The sequence below is a fragment of the Coregonus clupeaformis genome, chromosome 18 (assembly GCF_020615455.1).
Source record: "Coregonus clupeaformis isolate EN_2021a chromosome 18, ASM2061545v1, whole genome shotgun sequence".
Lineage (NCBI taxonomy): Eukaryota > Metazoa > Chordata > Actinopteri > Salmoniformes > Salmonidae > Coregonus > Coregonus clupeaformis.
In genome coordinates, this window is record NC_059209.1 from 36,906,370 (window position 1) to 36,921,576 (window position 15,207).

The window sequence follows — 15,207 nt, forward strand, 5'->3', positions numbered from 1 at the left end:
GATTTGACACGAAAATAAAATGTCATTCATTCATTCATTCATTCATTCATTCATACAGCAGGTCAGTACACAGACATACTGTTATATAGAGTTATAGATATATATTAATAGCTATACCCAGTGACTCTCCCTACCAGCTCTGGAGGGCCACCTCTTACAGCAGGTCAGTAAGGGTTACTTGGTGTGTAGGCTTTTGTTCCAACCTGTGTTTTCTGCATGCCACAAAACGGTGTTAGCCTGCTGAGCTAAGCTAAAGCCTGGGCATTAGCCGGGGGACACAATGTAAGTCGTCAGGTCTCAGGCAAGGTTGAATCATCATGCAAATGTGGTTCAGAAGCGTCTCTGTTAGAGGAGCTTTACATAATGTGTGTGCTTGTTGTGTTCCAGGAAAGACTACTCCGGGGAGTACACAGTGTTTCTGATCCCCTGTACCGTGCAGCCAACCCAACCATGGACCGACCCTGGAGACAAGCCTCTGTCCTGCACAGCCCACGCCCCAGAGAAGTATGTCCCTCCACAGTCTCCATACACTACTTAGTGAGGGCCCCAGAGAAGTATGTCCCTCCACAGCCACCATACACTACTTAGTGAGGGCCCCAGAGAAGTATGTCCCTCCACAGCCTCCATACACTACTTAGTGAGGGCCCCAGAGAAGTATGTCCCTCCACAGCCACCATACACTACTTAGTGAGGGCCCCAGAGAAGTATGTCCCTCCACAGCCACCATACACTACTTAGTGAGGGCCCCAGAGAAGTATGTCCCTCCACAGCCTCCATACACTACTTAGTGAGGGCCCCAGAGAAGTATGTCCCTCCACAGCCTCCATACACTACTTAGTGAGGGCCCCAGAGAAGTATGTCCCTCCACAGCCTCCATACACTACTTAGTGAGGGCCCCAGAGAAGTATGTCCCTCCACAGCCACCATACACTACTTAGTGAGGGCCAAATAGAAGTATGTCCCTCCACAGCCACCATACACTACTTAGTGAGGGCCAAATAGAAGTATGTCCCTCCACAGCCACCATACACTACTTAGTGAGAGCCCCAGAGAAGTATGTCCCTCCACAGCCACCATACACTACTTAGTGAGAGCCCCAGAGAAGTATATCCCTCCACAGCCACCATACACTACTTAGTGAGGGCCAAATAGAAGTATGTCCCTCCACAGCCACCATACACTACTTAGTGAGGGCCATACACTGTTACCATGCTCCTATCTAGACACTGTTACCATGCTCCTATCTAGACACTGTTGCCATGCTCCTATCTAGACACTATTACCATGCTCCTATCTAGACACTGTTGCCATGCTCCTATCTAGACACTCTTGCCATGCTCCTATCTAGACACTGTTACCATGCTCCTATCTAGACACTGTTGCCATGCTCCTATCTAGACACTGTTGCCATGCTCCTATCTAGACACTCTTGCCATGCTCCTATCTAGACACTGTTGCCATGCTCCTATCTAGACACTGTTACCATGCTCCTATCTAGACACTGTTACCATGCTCCTATCTAGACACTGTTACCATGCTCCTATCTAGACACTGTTACCATGCTCCTATCTAGACACTGTTACCATGCTCCTATCTAGACACTGTTACCATGCTCCTATCTAGACACTGTTACCATGCTCCTATCTAGACACTGTTACCATGCTCCTATCTAGACACTGTTACCATGCTCCTATCTAGACACTGTTACCATGCTCCTATCTAGACACTGTTGCCATGCTCCTATCTAGACACTGTTACCATGCTCCTATCTAGACACTGTTACCATGCTCCTATCTAGACACTGTTGCCATGCTCCTATATAGACACTGTTACCATGCTCCTATCTAGACACTGTTGCCATGCTCCTATCTAGACACTGTTGCCATGCTCCTATCTAGACACTGTTGCCATGCTCCTATCTAGACACTGTTACCATGCTCCTATCTAGACACTGTTACCATGCTCCTATCTAGACACTGTTACCATGCTCCTATCTAGACACTGTTACCATGCTCCTATCTAGACACTGTTACCATGCTCCTATCTAGACACTGTTACCATGCTCCTATCTAGACACTGTTGCCATGCTCCTATCTAGACACTGTTGCCATGCTCCTATCTAGACACTGTTACCATGCTCCTATCTAGACACTGTTACCATGCTCCTATCTAGACACTGTTGCCATGCTCCTATCTAGACACTGTTACCATGCTCCTATCTAGACACTGTTGCCATGCTCCTATCTAGACACTGTTGCCATGCTCCTATCTAGACACTGTTGCCATGCTCCTATCTAGACACTGTTACCATGCTCCTATCTAGACACTGTTGCCATGCTCCTATCTAGACACTGTTGCCATGCTCCTATCTAGACACTGTTACCATGCTCCTATCTAGACACTGTTACCATGCTCCTATCTAGACACTGTTACCATGCTCCTATCTAGACACTGTTACCATGCTCCTATCTAGACACTGTTGCCATGCTCCTATCTAGACACTGTTGCCATGCTCCTATCTAGACACTGTTGCCATGCTCCTATCTAGACACTTGGTTGGCAAATAAAGATATGGTTGATTTGGTTAAGTATGTCACTCAAAGATACGTTGTGGTGTCCCTCAAGGCTCCACCCTAGGACCCTGCTTCATATGGCCATGCTCTACGTATACGTTAACAACCTGACATTATGTCGTCTCTCCCAGGTTCCAACTACCTATAGCCTTCCAGCAGACCAACCGACCGGTGCCTGTCGTCTACAGCCTCAACACAGAGTTCCAGCTGTGCAACAATGAGAAGGTGTTCATAATGGACCCTGCCGTCGCTGACATGTCCATGGCTGAGATGGACTACAAGGGAGCCTTCTCTATGGGTACAATGACTGTTCCACACACGAGCCACAGGGCAGACTCAAATGAAGTCATCAGGGGAGAACGGGGATAGTTGAGCTATTATTATTTATTTTTATTACCCATTATCTGCATAACCAAAGACAAAATCTTCCCCTACAGGCCAGACGCTGTATGGCAGGGTGCTGTGTATTACAGTAATGTCTCTCTGCTGCCCCTACAGGCCAGACACTGTATGGCATGGTGCTGTGTATTACAGTAATGTCTCTCTGCTGCCCCTACAGGTCAGACGCTGTATGGCAGGGTGTTGTGTATTACAGTAATGTCTCTCTGCTGCCCCTACAGGCCAGACACTGTATGGCAGGGTGTTGTGTATTACAGTAATGTCTCTCTGCTGCCCCTACAGGCCAGACGCTGTATGGCAGGGTGCTGTGTATTACAGTAATGTCTCTCTGCTGCCCCTACAGGCCAGACGCTGTATGGCAGGGTGCTGTGTATTACAGTAATGTCTCTCTGCTGCCCCTACAGGCCAGACACTGTATGGCAGGGTGCTGTGTATTACAGTAATGTCTCTCTGCTGCCCCTACAGGCCAGACGCTGTATGGCAGGGTGTTGTGTATTACAGTAATGTCTCTCTGCTGCCCCTACAGGCCAGACACTGTATGGCAGGGTGTTGTGTATTACAGTAATGTCTCTCTGCTGCCCCTACAGGCCAGACGCTGTATGGCAGGGTGCTGTGTATTACAGTAATGTCTCTCTGCTGCCCCTACAGGCCAGACGCTGTATGGCAGGGTGCTGTGTATTACAGTAATGTCTCTCTGCTGCCCCTACAGGCCAGACGCTGCATGGCAGGGTGCTGTGTATTACAGTAATGTCTCTCTGCTGCCCCTACAGGCCAGACGCTGTATGGCAGGGTGCTGTGTATTACAGTAATGTCTCTCTGCTGCCCCTACAGGCCAGACGCTGTATGGCAGGGTGCTGTGTATTACAGTAATGTCTCTCTGCTGCCCCTACAGGCCAGACGCTGTATGGCAGGGTGCTGTGTATTACAGTAATGTCTCTCTACTGTATTGCAGGCCAGACGCTGTATGGCAGGGTGCTGTGTATTACAGTAATGTCTCTCTACTGTATGGCAGGGTGCTGTGTATTACAGTAATGTCTCTCTGCTGCCCCTACAGGCCAGACACTGTATGGCAGGGTGTTGTGTATTACAGTAATGTCTCTCTGCTGCCCCTACAGGCCAGAGCTGTATGGCAGGGTGCTGTGTATTACAGTAATGTCTCTCTGCTGCCCCTACAGCCCAGACACTGTATGACAGGATGCTGTGTATGACAGTAATGTCTCTCTGCTGTACGACAGTGTGCTGTGAATTACAGTAATTTCTCTCTGCTGCCCCTACAGGCCAGACACTGTATGGCAGGGTGCTGTGGAACCCGGAGCAGAACCTGAACGCAGCCTACAAGCTGCAGCTGGAGAAGGTGTACCTGTGCACAGGACGGGATGGATACGTGCCCTTCTTCGACCCCACAGGGACTCTGTACAACGAGGGCCCTCAGTACGGCTGCATCCAGCCCAACAAACACCTCAAACACAGGTTCCTGATCCTGGTATGGATATCCATAGAGATGGAAAGAGGGCATGCGTCCTATGTTTGCTATGTCTGCCATGGTGCTGCCCATGCTAATACAAGTTTTGTGGCAATTGTGCCCTCTATCCATCTCTATGATGGCATATTTTCTATTCAACTCCCATTTTCCTCTTATAGTGGTTGGATATATTGGTGATGTTCCAGGTCATCTTTTTCACAGTCACACTGCACAGCTCAGAAGATTTCCATGTCATATTAATGTGCTTCCCTGAGATGCTAAAAACACTTATGATCTGTGCAGTGTGACTGCAATTTTTACAACCTGGAATGCAGCCAGTGCCACTGCTTGCAGAATCCATGTATTCCTTTTAGCAGACACTTTTATCCAAACCGACTTGTATTACAGAGTGCATACTGTACATTATTTGTAAATGTGATCCCTGCGGGAGTTGAACCCACAACCTAGGTGTTGCTTGCGCCATGCTTTTACCAACTGAGTCACATAATTGACTGTGAGGTAGTGACAGTATCCTTTTGGTTTGTCTGTGGTATGTCACCCAACGTAACAGCCACCCATGTGACCTGATAGACTGGTTTGGTCAAGTCTCTCAGGGCATAGTCATGGATTTGAAGAGATTTTAAGACTTTGAGCTATTCAAATAGGAGGAATCTTATTGGTGTACAAATCACTGCTCTGGTATTGTATTGTTGGATCATATTTATGCTATTGTTTACAATAATGGTTGTATGGCAGGCTATTGTCACGAATGCTGGAAACTACACATTTTACTGAAACTACAACTGAAAGTACAACTGAAAGTTCAACCTTTATTTAAGCAATAAGGCCTGAGGGGGTGTGGTATCTGGCCAATATACCACGGCTAAGGGCTGTTCTTATGTGTGACGCAACGCAGAGTGCCTGGACACAGCCCTTAGCCGTGGTATATTGGCCATATACCACAAACCACCGAGGTGCCTTATTGCTATTACAAACTGGTTACCAACGTAATTAGAGTAGTATAAATACATGTTTTGTCATACGTGTGGTATACGGTCTGATATACCACGGCTGTCAGCCAATCAGCATTCAGTGCTCGAACCAACCACTTTATAATGAGATTTAAACAACAATTGTGCTAATGTACTTTCCACATCTACATCTATAGCCCACATCCAGCAGTTAGCTAACCTTGTTAGCATGTATGCTAGTGTTTGATTTGATAGGGTCCGGATAAGTTGAAATAACGGTGTTGTAACCTCTCTCCTTTAGGATCGGAAGCAGCCTGATGTCTGTGATAGGTACTTCCACGACGTTCCCTTCGAGGCTAACTTTGCATCGGATATTACCGAACTACAGACCATGACAGCCATGCCTGGTGTTGATGGGTTCACCATGAAAGTTGATGCCCTGTACAAGGTCAGTGAAGACAAAGACTTATCCACTTAACTGTAATGATTTATTAATGATGATGTACTGCTTATGAATGCATTATGTATGAGTTCTAAATCTGTTATGAAGGCCTTATGTAGGTACCCTTCAAAAATGTCTTCTTCAGGTTTGAGGGTAACTCTCAGAGAAATAAAACGATTTATCTGATTTATCTCCATGGTAACGCTCTCTCTCTCTTTTGATTGACAGGTGGAGGCGGGGCATCAGTGGTACCTGCAGGTGATCTACGTGATTGGTCCAGAGTCCATCTCCGGCCCCAGGATCCAGCGCTCTCTGACCTATCAGCTCACCCACAGCAGCGGCGGGGGGCGGGCTCGCCGGGACCTGGTTGACCGCAGCGGACGCCTCACTCTAGACGAGTCTCTGATCTATGACAACGAAGGCGACCAGACGAAGAACGGAACCAACATGAAGACTCTCCGCCTCGAGGTCTCCGCTGCCTCAACCTTTAACCCCCAGATGGGTGGGTCGGTGGGCGGGGGCGTGGCTGCGCTAACCCTATTGGTCCTCGTCCTGCTGGCTTCCTGTTTACTCTTTAGGAAGTGCCGACAGTCGGCTGGGAAGAAGCCGTCCCAGATGGCGGAGGAGTACCCTCTGAACACCAAAGTAGAGGTGTGTTTGGAGAAGACCCTGGAGAAGAACTTCAGCTCCAAACACTGCACCGTCAGGAACATCAACATCAACCGTAACTACGACAACGTCAACTCCAAGGTCAACAGAGGGGCAAAGGTCAACGGAGGGGCGAAATTCAAGCAGGTCAACCTGGAGGTCAAGCTCCACAACAACCTCCACAACGACGGCACCGAGGTCTGAGGATCCCCTCCACCTCCCACAAGTGTTTCCCCTTGCTAGTTAATTTCCAAGGCGGGGCACCAAAGTTGTCCGTTTAAACCAGTAGAAGTAACATACTCAAGGGGAAACATCTCCCGGAGTGGAGGAGTATTTTATGAGAAATCTAAAAGAAATGTTATTTTCTAAAAAGCGTTTGTTTGTACTTATGGAGTAAGATATTGTTTGTTAATGTATTTTTATATGACCGCGATGAGAGATAAAAGTACAAAGGGAAGCGTAGCAGCGTTTTCAGCGTTTATTCAAATCATTTCAGAACTGGGCTACCTCAGGAATAGGAAAAGGAGTGAACGACTGTCGAACTATGGTGTCATGATTTGAATCTATTTGGGTCTCCTGTCGTTTTATTATTGTTTTCGACTTGTCGTCGTCGTTGAACGACTAGAGAGTTTGGAATCAGTCGGGAGAAATCTGCTGCCTTGTTTTCTCTTTCTGTGTCCATGACAACAACAACGCCAAAATGATCAACATCCAGTAGCTCAGGCACTTTGCTCCAGCTTGTCTTGAATCATTTGAATAGTTTAGCGAAAGCTCGGCTGCATTATTTAATTGCAGTACCCCAATATGACCACTATGACGGTATTTAAACACAGTCAGGACCCAATCCTAACGCCACTTTCGTTCATCATTCATTCATTTCAATGGAAGATTTGCACAAAAACTGTTAGGATACAGGCCTATAGTGTGTTATGGTCTTCTGCCCACAACTGAATGAGTAGTGTGTAAATGATATATTCTCAAGTGCAATTAATCCATGAACACACTCTCTCCTCAAACTAAGGTCTCTGCTTGTGGAACTAAGATCCAGCCTAGTAATATGGTGTGTCAGAAATGTCACCCTATCCCCTATACCAACTCCAGTCCTCCAGTACCACCAACAGTACTGGAGGACTGGAGTTGGGCTGTTGGGAGTACTGGAGGTCTGGAGTTGGGCTGTTGGGAGTACTGGAGGTCTGGAGTTGGGCTGTTGGGGGGTACTGGAGGACTGGAGTTGGGCTGTTGGGGGGGACTGGAGGACTGGAGTTGGGCTGTTGGGGGGTACTGGAGGACTGGAGTTGGGAAACATTGATCTATACTTTATAGTGCACCACTGGGTCCTGGACAAAAGTAGTGAACTAGGGAATAGGGGGTGTTTTTCTGCATTTACACAGGCAGACAATTCTGATCTTTTTCTTCCACTAATTGGTCTTTTGACCAATCACATCAAATGTTTTTTACATCAGATCTTTTTCAGAGCTGATCTGATTGGTCAAAAGAACAATCAGTGAAAAAAGATCAGAATTGGGCTGCCTGTGTAAAAGCAGCCACTATGTATTTTAGCTCAAAAGCTTTCCATAAGTGCCATTACATGCAGTACTGTCTCATGCATTTCCAAATCCATACAAATCGTCCAAAGTGTTTTCACCAAGGGTAAAGAGTGGAATTCCATCGGTGAATGATTGTAAAAACTGGTGTTTCCATCGACTGTGTGCACTATAGAATGCTGCTACTGCAGATGATATAGCCTAGCTAGGTTGGTGCCCACCCACCCAACCACCCACCCACTCACTCACACACCCACCCACACACCCACCCACCCACCCACACACCCACTCACTCACTCACTCACTCACTCACCCACCCTCCCACCCACTCACCCACTCACCCACCCACCCAACCAACCACCCACCCACCCACCCACACACTCACCCACCCACCCACTCACCCAACCAGCCACCCACCCACCCACCCAACCACCCACCCACCCACCCACCCAACCACCCAACCACCCACCCACCCACCCAACCACCCAACCACCCACCCACTCACCCACCCACCCACCCACCCACCCACTCACCCACCCACCCACCCACCCACTCACTCCCATTGGATGCGGCTGTAGCCTTGTGATTATTACTATAACAGAATTGATTTCTTGTTTTTTTAATTTGGACATGTTACGGTTAAATTGTAATATTTTATACAAGATGTGTGTCTGTTTTATTTTATGCCTTGCCTTCATTGTGCCAAAATACCCCAAATGCCTCAGTTATATATATATATTTTTTAATGTGCATACAAGTTCAATCCCACAACACTATGACCGCATCCCAAAAGGCACCCTATTCCCTATGAAGTGCACTATTTTTGACAATAGGACACTATATAGTCATAAGGGTGCCATTTGGGACATGTTGATATTGCAGTATACATTATTATCATGTTATTACACCATATGTTATTACCCATATCATGTTATTACCCATATCATGTTATTACCCATATCATGTTATTACCCATATCATGTTATTACCCATATCATGTTATTACACCATATCATGTTATTACCCATATCATGTTATTACACCATATCATGTATTACCCATATCATGTTATTACCCATATCATGTTATTACCCATATCATGTTATTACCCATATCATGTTATTACCCATATCATGTTATTACCCACATCATGTTATTACCCATATCATGTTATTACCCATATCATGTTATTACCCATATCATGTTATTACCCATATCATATAATCAATTTTTTCCATCATCTGTAAGAATGATGTGTAACATTTGTGGTGTGTGAATTATTGATTGATTGATTATGACACATGACTACTGCAGCACAGCATCCCACAGCACTGAATGTTCTGCAGAAAACCATTTTGTGGGGCACTGATTTGTCAATAGCTCTCTCTCGCTCTCTCGCTCCCGCTCTCTCTCGCTCCCGCTCTCTCTCTCTCTCGCTCTCGCTCTCTCTCTCTCTCTCTCTCTCACTCTCTCTCTCTCGCTCTCTTTCTCTCTCTCTCAATCTGTCTTTAATTTCATAGAACAGTGTGCCTATCAAAAAAACAGTGGGAAGTTGGAGATTTTTTGGTGCTATCATTTGTGGAAATAATTCCATTGCTATCAATACGATGCCTGTATTCTGTGCCTTTTTAGTAATAAAAATGTTAAACACATGCTTGTATATTCCTTGCTAACTGGGTTGTTTCTGTAAGGCCAGTCAAACCTGATAGTGTCCCAGGTTTAACTAGTAGTCAGTCAGTCCTGTATGGTAATGGCAAACTATCAGTCTGTTGCAGGAAGGAGCTACAGACCTACAATACAGTTTTACTACTAAATGTCCATTCCCCCCAAGGGGCTTTGGCGTATCCTATGCTTGTGGAATGTTGCATATGTTCAAACCACAAACATGATTTTTCCTTTGAGGGATTGTAAAAAAACCTGGTTTGCAATGTTTGCTGAGTAACCATTCATTCTCAAATATCGATGTACCCATCTGCATCTGTGCAAGCTTTATTAAAAACCAATATGAGATATGAGTCTCCCCGAACCATGAATATTTGAGAAGAGTAGGCCTACCCACTGGGGAAAAAAATGGTTGAATCAACGTTGTTTCCACATCATTTCAACCCAAAAAATCTATACTATGACGAATCAATGTGGAAAACTGATTGGATTGATAAAAAGTCGTCAACGTAAAGGAAGTGTGACTTAACCTAAATCCAATGACATGGTCACATTTTTTGTTGATTTCATGTTGAATTCACGTTACTTGAAATCAAAACTAGATTGAACTGACGTCTGTGTATTGTGTAACAGTGTTCTAGATTAATATACAGGGTAACAGTGTTCTAGATTAATATACATGGTAACAGTGTTCTAGATTAATATACATGGTAACAGTGTTCTAGATTAATATACAGGGTAACAGTGTTCTAGATTAATATACAGGGTAACGGTGTTCTAGATTAATATACAGGGTAACAGTGTTCTAGATTAATATACAGGGTAACAGTGTTCTAGATTAATATACAGGGTAACGGTGTTCTAGATTAATATACAGGGTAACAGTGTTCTAGATTAATATACAGGGTAACAGTGTTCTAGATTAATATACATGGTAACAGTGTTCTAGATTAATATAAATGGTAACAGTGTTCTAGAATTGCACTTCTGACATGGTACCATTACTATTCAACATTTTAAATCAGCATTTTGATGATTCAAACAAAAGTGATTCAGCAAAGTCTCGACGAAGAAGTACATTAGTCTATGGCATGTATTAAACATAAACCTGTTTAACAGGTAAGCCTCTGTTCTCCAGGGGATGACGTCACATCCTCATTGGGAAGCACAGTGAGGCTACACCTCAGCTCAGGTAAAGGTGTGGTACTGTGTTGTAATACGCGGAAGGTTTCTGCTGTTGCCTACTGTGTTGAGTGGTAGCTAAACTTCAGGTAAGAATCATTAGAATACATTTATTTTGCGAGATTGTTTTGTCTTATGAATAGGATATACTGTAGACGAATGTTGTGTATTGACGTGCGTTAGGAGTGATTTCATGCACTGTTTTATGAAAATGTGATGTGATTGATCTTGCCTATACCTGACACTGAGATCGACTCGACTGCTGAATACGGTTTTTGATCTGCAATCCTTTTGACATTGCTCTGATGAATTCTATTGTATTCTATTCTATTGTATTTTATTGTATTCTATTGTATTCTATTGTATTTTATTGTATTCTTGTCAAGGGCTGATGTAATGTGGTGTGGGAGTCAGGCGCAGGACACCGAAGCTTAGTCCAACAGTCTTTACTAGTGAAACACTAGGCAAAATACAATAACGGCCTCAACACAAAACAGAGGCGAGCGATTACGCAAACTGTGCGTAAAACAACGAAAACAACAAACATAGAGAAACACGCAGCACTAACGGACAGGCGTAACAATAACACACAAACTAATCAACACAAAGCAGGCAACTTATAGGACACATAATCAGACACAAACGGACACAGGTGCAATAGACAGACAAAACCAATCTAACATCGAAACATCTAACGGTGGTAGCTAGTACTCCGGGGACGGCGAACGCCGAAGCCTGCCCGAGCAAGGAGGAGGAGCAGCCTCGGCAGAATCCGTGACAATTCTATTGTATTCTATTGTATTTTATTGTATTCTATTGTATTCTATTGTATTTTTTTTATTTCATTCACTTTTGGTGCTTTAGGCTACTGTGCTCTATCACTTTTTAAAAACAGTAATATGGTAAGAGAAGTGGCCTATTTCATAAGAATGTTCTTATCTCACCAGACACGGAGATCACCGGTCCATATCACCATTGAAATGGCAAATGCATGGGTAAGATCACTAGTGGTGTATGATGCATGCGTTGATAATAAAATAGGCAATTCATATGAATACCTTCGGATAACTTTTAAGATAACTTTGTATAAAGCATAAAACAAACATCTTCTACACTGTACAAAACATTAAGAACACCTGCTCTTTCCATGACATAGACTGACCAGGTGAATCCAGGTGAAAGCTATGATCCCTTACCGATGTCACTTGTTAAATCCACTTAGATCAGTGTATATGAAGGGGAGGAGACATGTTAAAGAAGGTGTTTTAAGCCTTGAGACAATTGAGACTTGGATTGCTGGTTCTAATCCCCGAGCCGACTAGGTGAAAAATCTGTCGATGTGCCCTTGAGCAAGGCACTTAACCCTAATTGCTCCTGTAAGTCGCTCTGGATAAGAGCGTCTGCTAAATGACAAAAAAAAAGAAAAAAGATTGAAGTGCCTTTGAACGGGGTATGTTAGTAGGTGCCAGGTGCACTGGTTTGAGTGTGTCAGGAATTGCAATGCTGCTGGGTTTTTCACGCTCAACAGTTTCCCGTGTGTATCAAGAATGGTCCACCACCCAAAGGACATCCATCTAACTTGACACAACTCTGGGAAGCATTGGAGTCAACATGGGCCAGCATCCCCTGTGGAACGCTTTCGACACCTTGTAGAGTCCATGCCCCGACGAATTGAGGCTGTTCTGAGGGCAAAAATGATATTTTTTTCAATATTAGGAAGGTGTTCCTAATGTTTTGTACACTCTGTGTATATTTACAATGTGCAAATAGACAGTAGTCGAGGGCTAGGCCACCTCAGTTTTAATAAGCATAAAACCCCTTTAGCGAACAATAGCACAAACCTGTGACTCACTGGCTGTGTGTCTGTATCTCTGCCCGCTTCTGTACTATTGAATGACCTGGAAGGTCTCATGGACTCCCCAACCTAATGCAACATTTACCTGTTCTCACATTGATAGAAGTTGAGTGTCACTGTTTTCATTTGTGAAATATGAATATAAGCTGGTTTATTTTGTGTGCAGACCGGGGAGAGAGGGAGCATCAAGCCCAAGGCAGATTTCAACGCAAAGGATGACGCTGTGGCTCTCAGCAAGGCCATGAAGGGACTAGGTAACGAATACTGGCCTTTCTAGAACAGACCTGGGTTCAAATACTGGCCCCTTCTAGAACAGACCTGGGTTCAAATACTGGCCTCTTCTAGAACAGACCTGGGTTCAAATACTGGCCCCTTCTAGAACAGACCTGGGTTCAAATACTGGCCTCTTCTAGAACAGACCTGGGTTCCAATACCGGCCTGTTTTAGATCTCTCAAATACTGACCTGTTTTAGATCTCTCAAATACTGGCCTTGTTTTAGATCTCTCAAATACTGGCCTGTTTTAGATATCTCAAATACTGGCCTGTTTTAGATCTCTCAAATACTGTCCTTGATTTAGATCTCTCAAATACTGGCTTGTTTTAGATCTCTCAAATACTGGCCTGTTTTAGATCTCTCAAATACTGGCCTGTTTTAGATCTCTCAAATACTGGCCTTGTTTTAGATCTCTCAAATACGGGCCTGTTTTAGATTTCTCAAATACTGGCCTGTTTTAGCTCTCTCAAATACTGGCCTTGTTTTAGATCTCTCAAATACTTGCCTTGTTTTAGATCTCTCAAATACTTGCCTGTTTTAGATCTCTCAAATACTGGCCTGTTTTAGATCTCTCAAATACTGGCCTGTTTTAGATCTCTCAAATACTGGCCTTGTATTAGATCTCTCAAATACTGGCCTTGTTTTAGATCTCTCAAATACTAGCCTGTTTTAGATCTCTCATTTGCTTCAGCCTGCTTGGAGTGCCAGGTGGGATTATTCTATTGGTTCCAGTGCAACAGGCAAGCTCGCTCAAGCACATTTAAAGTATTTTAAATGAAATCAAATAGTTCTTATAGAGACAATCCCCTAATCCTTTCTGGTGCGTGTGTGGATCAGTTCTGTTGTATAGCCAACCAGCCTTGTTGGATTTGTCTGCAGGTACAAACGAGAAGACCTTAATAGATGTTCTAACTCAGAGGAGTAGTAGTCAACGTCAGCTCATCTGTAAAGCTTACCAAGAAGCAACTGGCAAGGTAAGGACTCAACACTTTCTACCAGGGTCACAACTCTCTTTCTCCCTCTCCTTATGTCTCTCTCTCTCTCTTTCTTTCTTTCTGTGTGTGTATGTGTGATCACTTGTCTACCTGTCTTCCTGTAGACTCTGGTGGAGGACTTAGAAGGGGACACCCATGGTCACTTTGAGGACCTGCTGGTTGCGCTGGCCACGCCCCCTGCCGTCTATGACAGCCAGGAAGTCACCAAGGCCATGAAGGTGAGCTAGCTTTAGAACGTCCTTTTTCTTGCCTCCCTAAACAAATCATTTCTTATTTTAACTTCATTTGTACTCAACACTAACACCAGAATAATGTGTTACAGGGAATTGGGACTAAAGACAGTGTCTTGATAGAAATCTTCGCCTCAAGATCCAACAAACAAATTAAAGAGCTGTCTGATGCCTATTTAAAACGTAAGAATTGATCATAACCAATCAGTATAATCATTGCTAGGATCAGTTGTGTGTTTCAACCAATCAATTCAATGACACAGTACCTAGACAGAGATGACATCATCAGATGATGTTAAGATTATTTGATAGTTGACCTGGAGACAGGTTTACATTGCAACAGATTTTCTTTCATAGAAACTGAGAGGAAGTTGACCTTGGACCTGAAGAAGGAGATTTCGGGAGAATTTGCTGAAGCTATTCTCATTCTGGCCGAGGTATTGTGAGCCAATCAAAACATAGGATCTGTAGTTGCTGTTGTCGTCCATAGAATGGGCCTATAAATCTCTCAATGTGATTTGTCTTTAATCTAAGGGCAAGCGGGATGAGAACACCCTTGTGGATGCAGCCAAGGCCAAAGAGGATGCCAAGGTGCTGTGTGTTGATGTTTCTCAGATGTTATGACACAGTTATTAGGGTGCATTTATAACAACATTTATATAAAAAAAAATACATTTATAATACCATTTATAACAACATTTATAATAACATTTATAACAACATTTTCATCTCTGTGAAACACATCTAAAATAGATATTTATTTATTCCCTTCCTTCAGACTCTTTACAACGCGGGGGGGAAGAAGTGGGGGACAGACGAGTCCAAGTTCATCAACATCCTGTGTCAGAGAAGCATACCTCAACTCAGACAAAGTAAAGATAACTGACCTTAGGCACAACATTGTTGTTTTTGCTAGAAGCCTTATATCTGACCTGTGATGTCATGTTGTTGTGTAGCTCTGGTGGAATA

At 44.1% G+C, this 15,207-nt stretch overlaps 2 protein-coding genes across 2 annotated transcripts in view; both read left to right on the plus strand.

Annotated features, from left to right (window-relative positions):
- The window catches only part of fras1 (Fraser extracellular matrix complex subunit 1), a 339,766-nt gene extending 332,123 nt beyond the window's left edge, over positions 1-7,643 (plus strand). Inside the window, exons 70-74 of the mRNA XM_045226860.1 lie at positions 388-504; positions 2,705-2,871; positions 4,250-4,455; positions 5,707-5,853; positions 6,076-7,643. Coding sequence (XP_045082795.1) covers positions 388-504; positions 2,705-2,871; positions 4,250-4,455; positions 5,707-5,853; positions 6,076-6,699 — 1,261 coding nt within the window. The 3' untranslated portion in view covers positions 6,700-7,643. The remainder of the gene's footprint in view (positions 1-387; positions 505-2,704; positions 2,872-4,249; positions 4,456-5,706; positions 5,854-6,075) is intronic.
- A 3,240-nt stretch (positions 7,644-10,883) lies between these two features.
- The window catches only part of LOC121587306 (annexin A3), a 7,937-nt gene continuing 3,613 nt past the window's right edge, over positions 10,884-15,207 (plus strand). Inside the window, exons 1-10 of the mRNA XM_041904216.1 lie at positions 10,884-10,972; positions 11,831-11,878; positions 12,905-12,992; positions 13,893-13,987; positions 14,113-14,226; positions 14,331-14,421; positions 14,596-14,675; positions 14,773-14,829; positions 15,017-15,110; positions 15,195-15,207. The exon at positions 15,195-15,207 is cut by the window's right edge and continues 83 nt beyond it. Of these exons, the coding sequence (XP_041760150.1) occupies positions 11,864-11,878; positions 12,905-12,992; positions 13,893-13,987; positions 14,113-14,226; positions 14,331-14,421; positions 14,596-14,675; positions 14,773-14,829; positions 15,017-15,110; positions 15,195-15,207 (647 nt within the window). The 5' untranslated portion in view covers positions 10,884-10,972; positions 11,831-11,863. The remainder of the gene's footprint in view (positions 10,973-11,830; positions 11,879-12,904; positions 12,993-13,892; positions 13,988-14,112; positions 14,227-14,330; positions 14,422-14,595; positions 14,676-14,772; positions 14,830-15,016; positions 15,111-15,194) is intronic.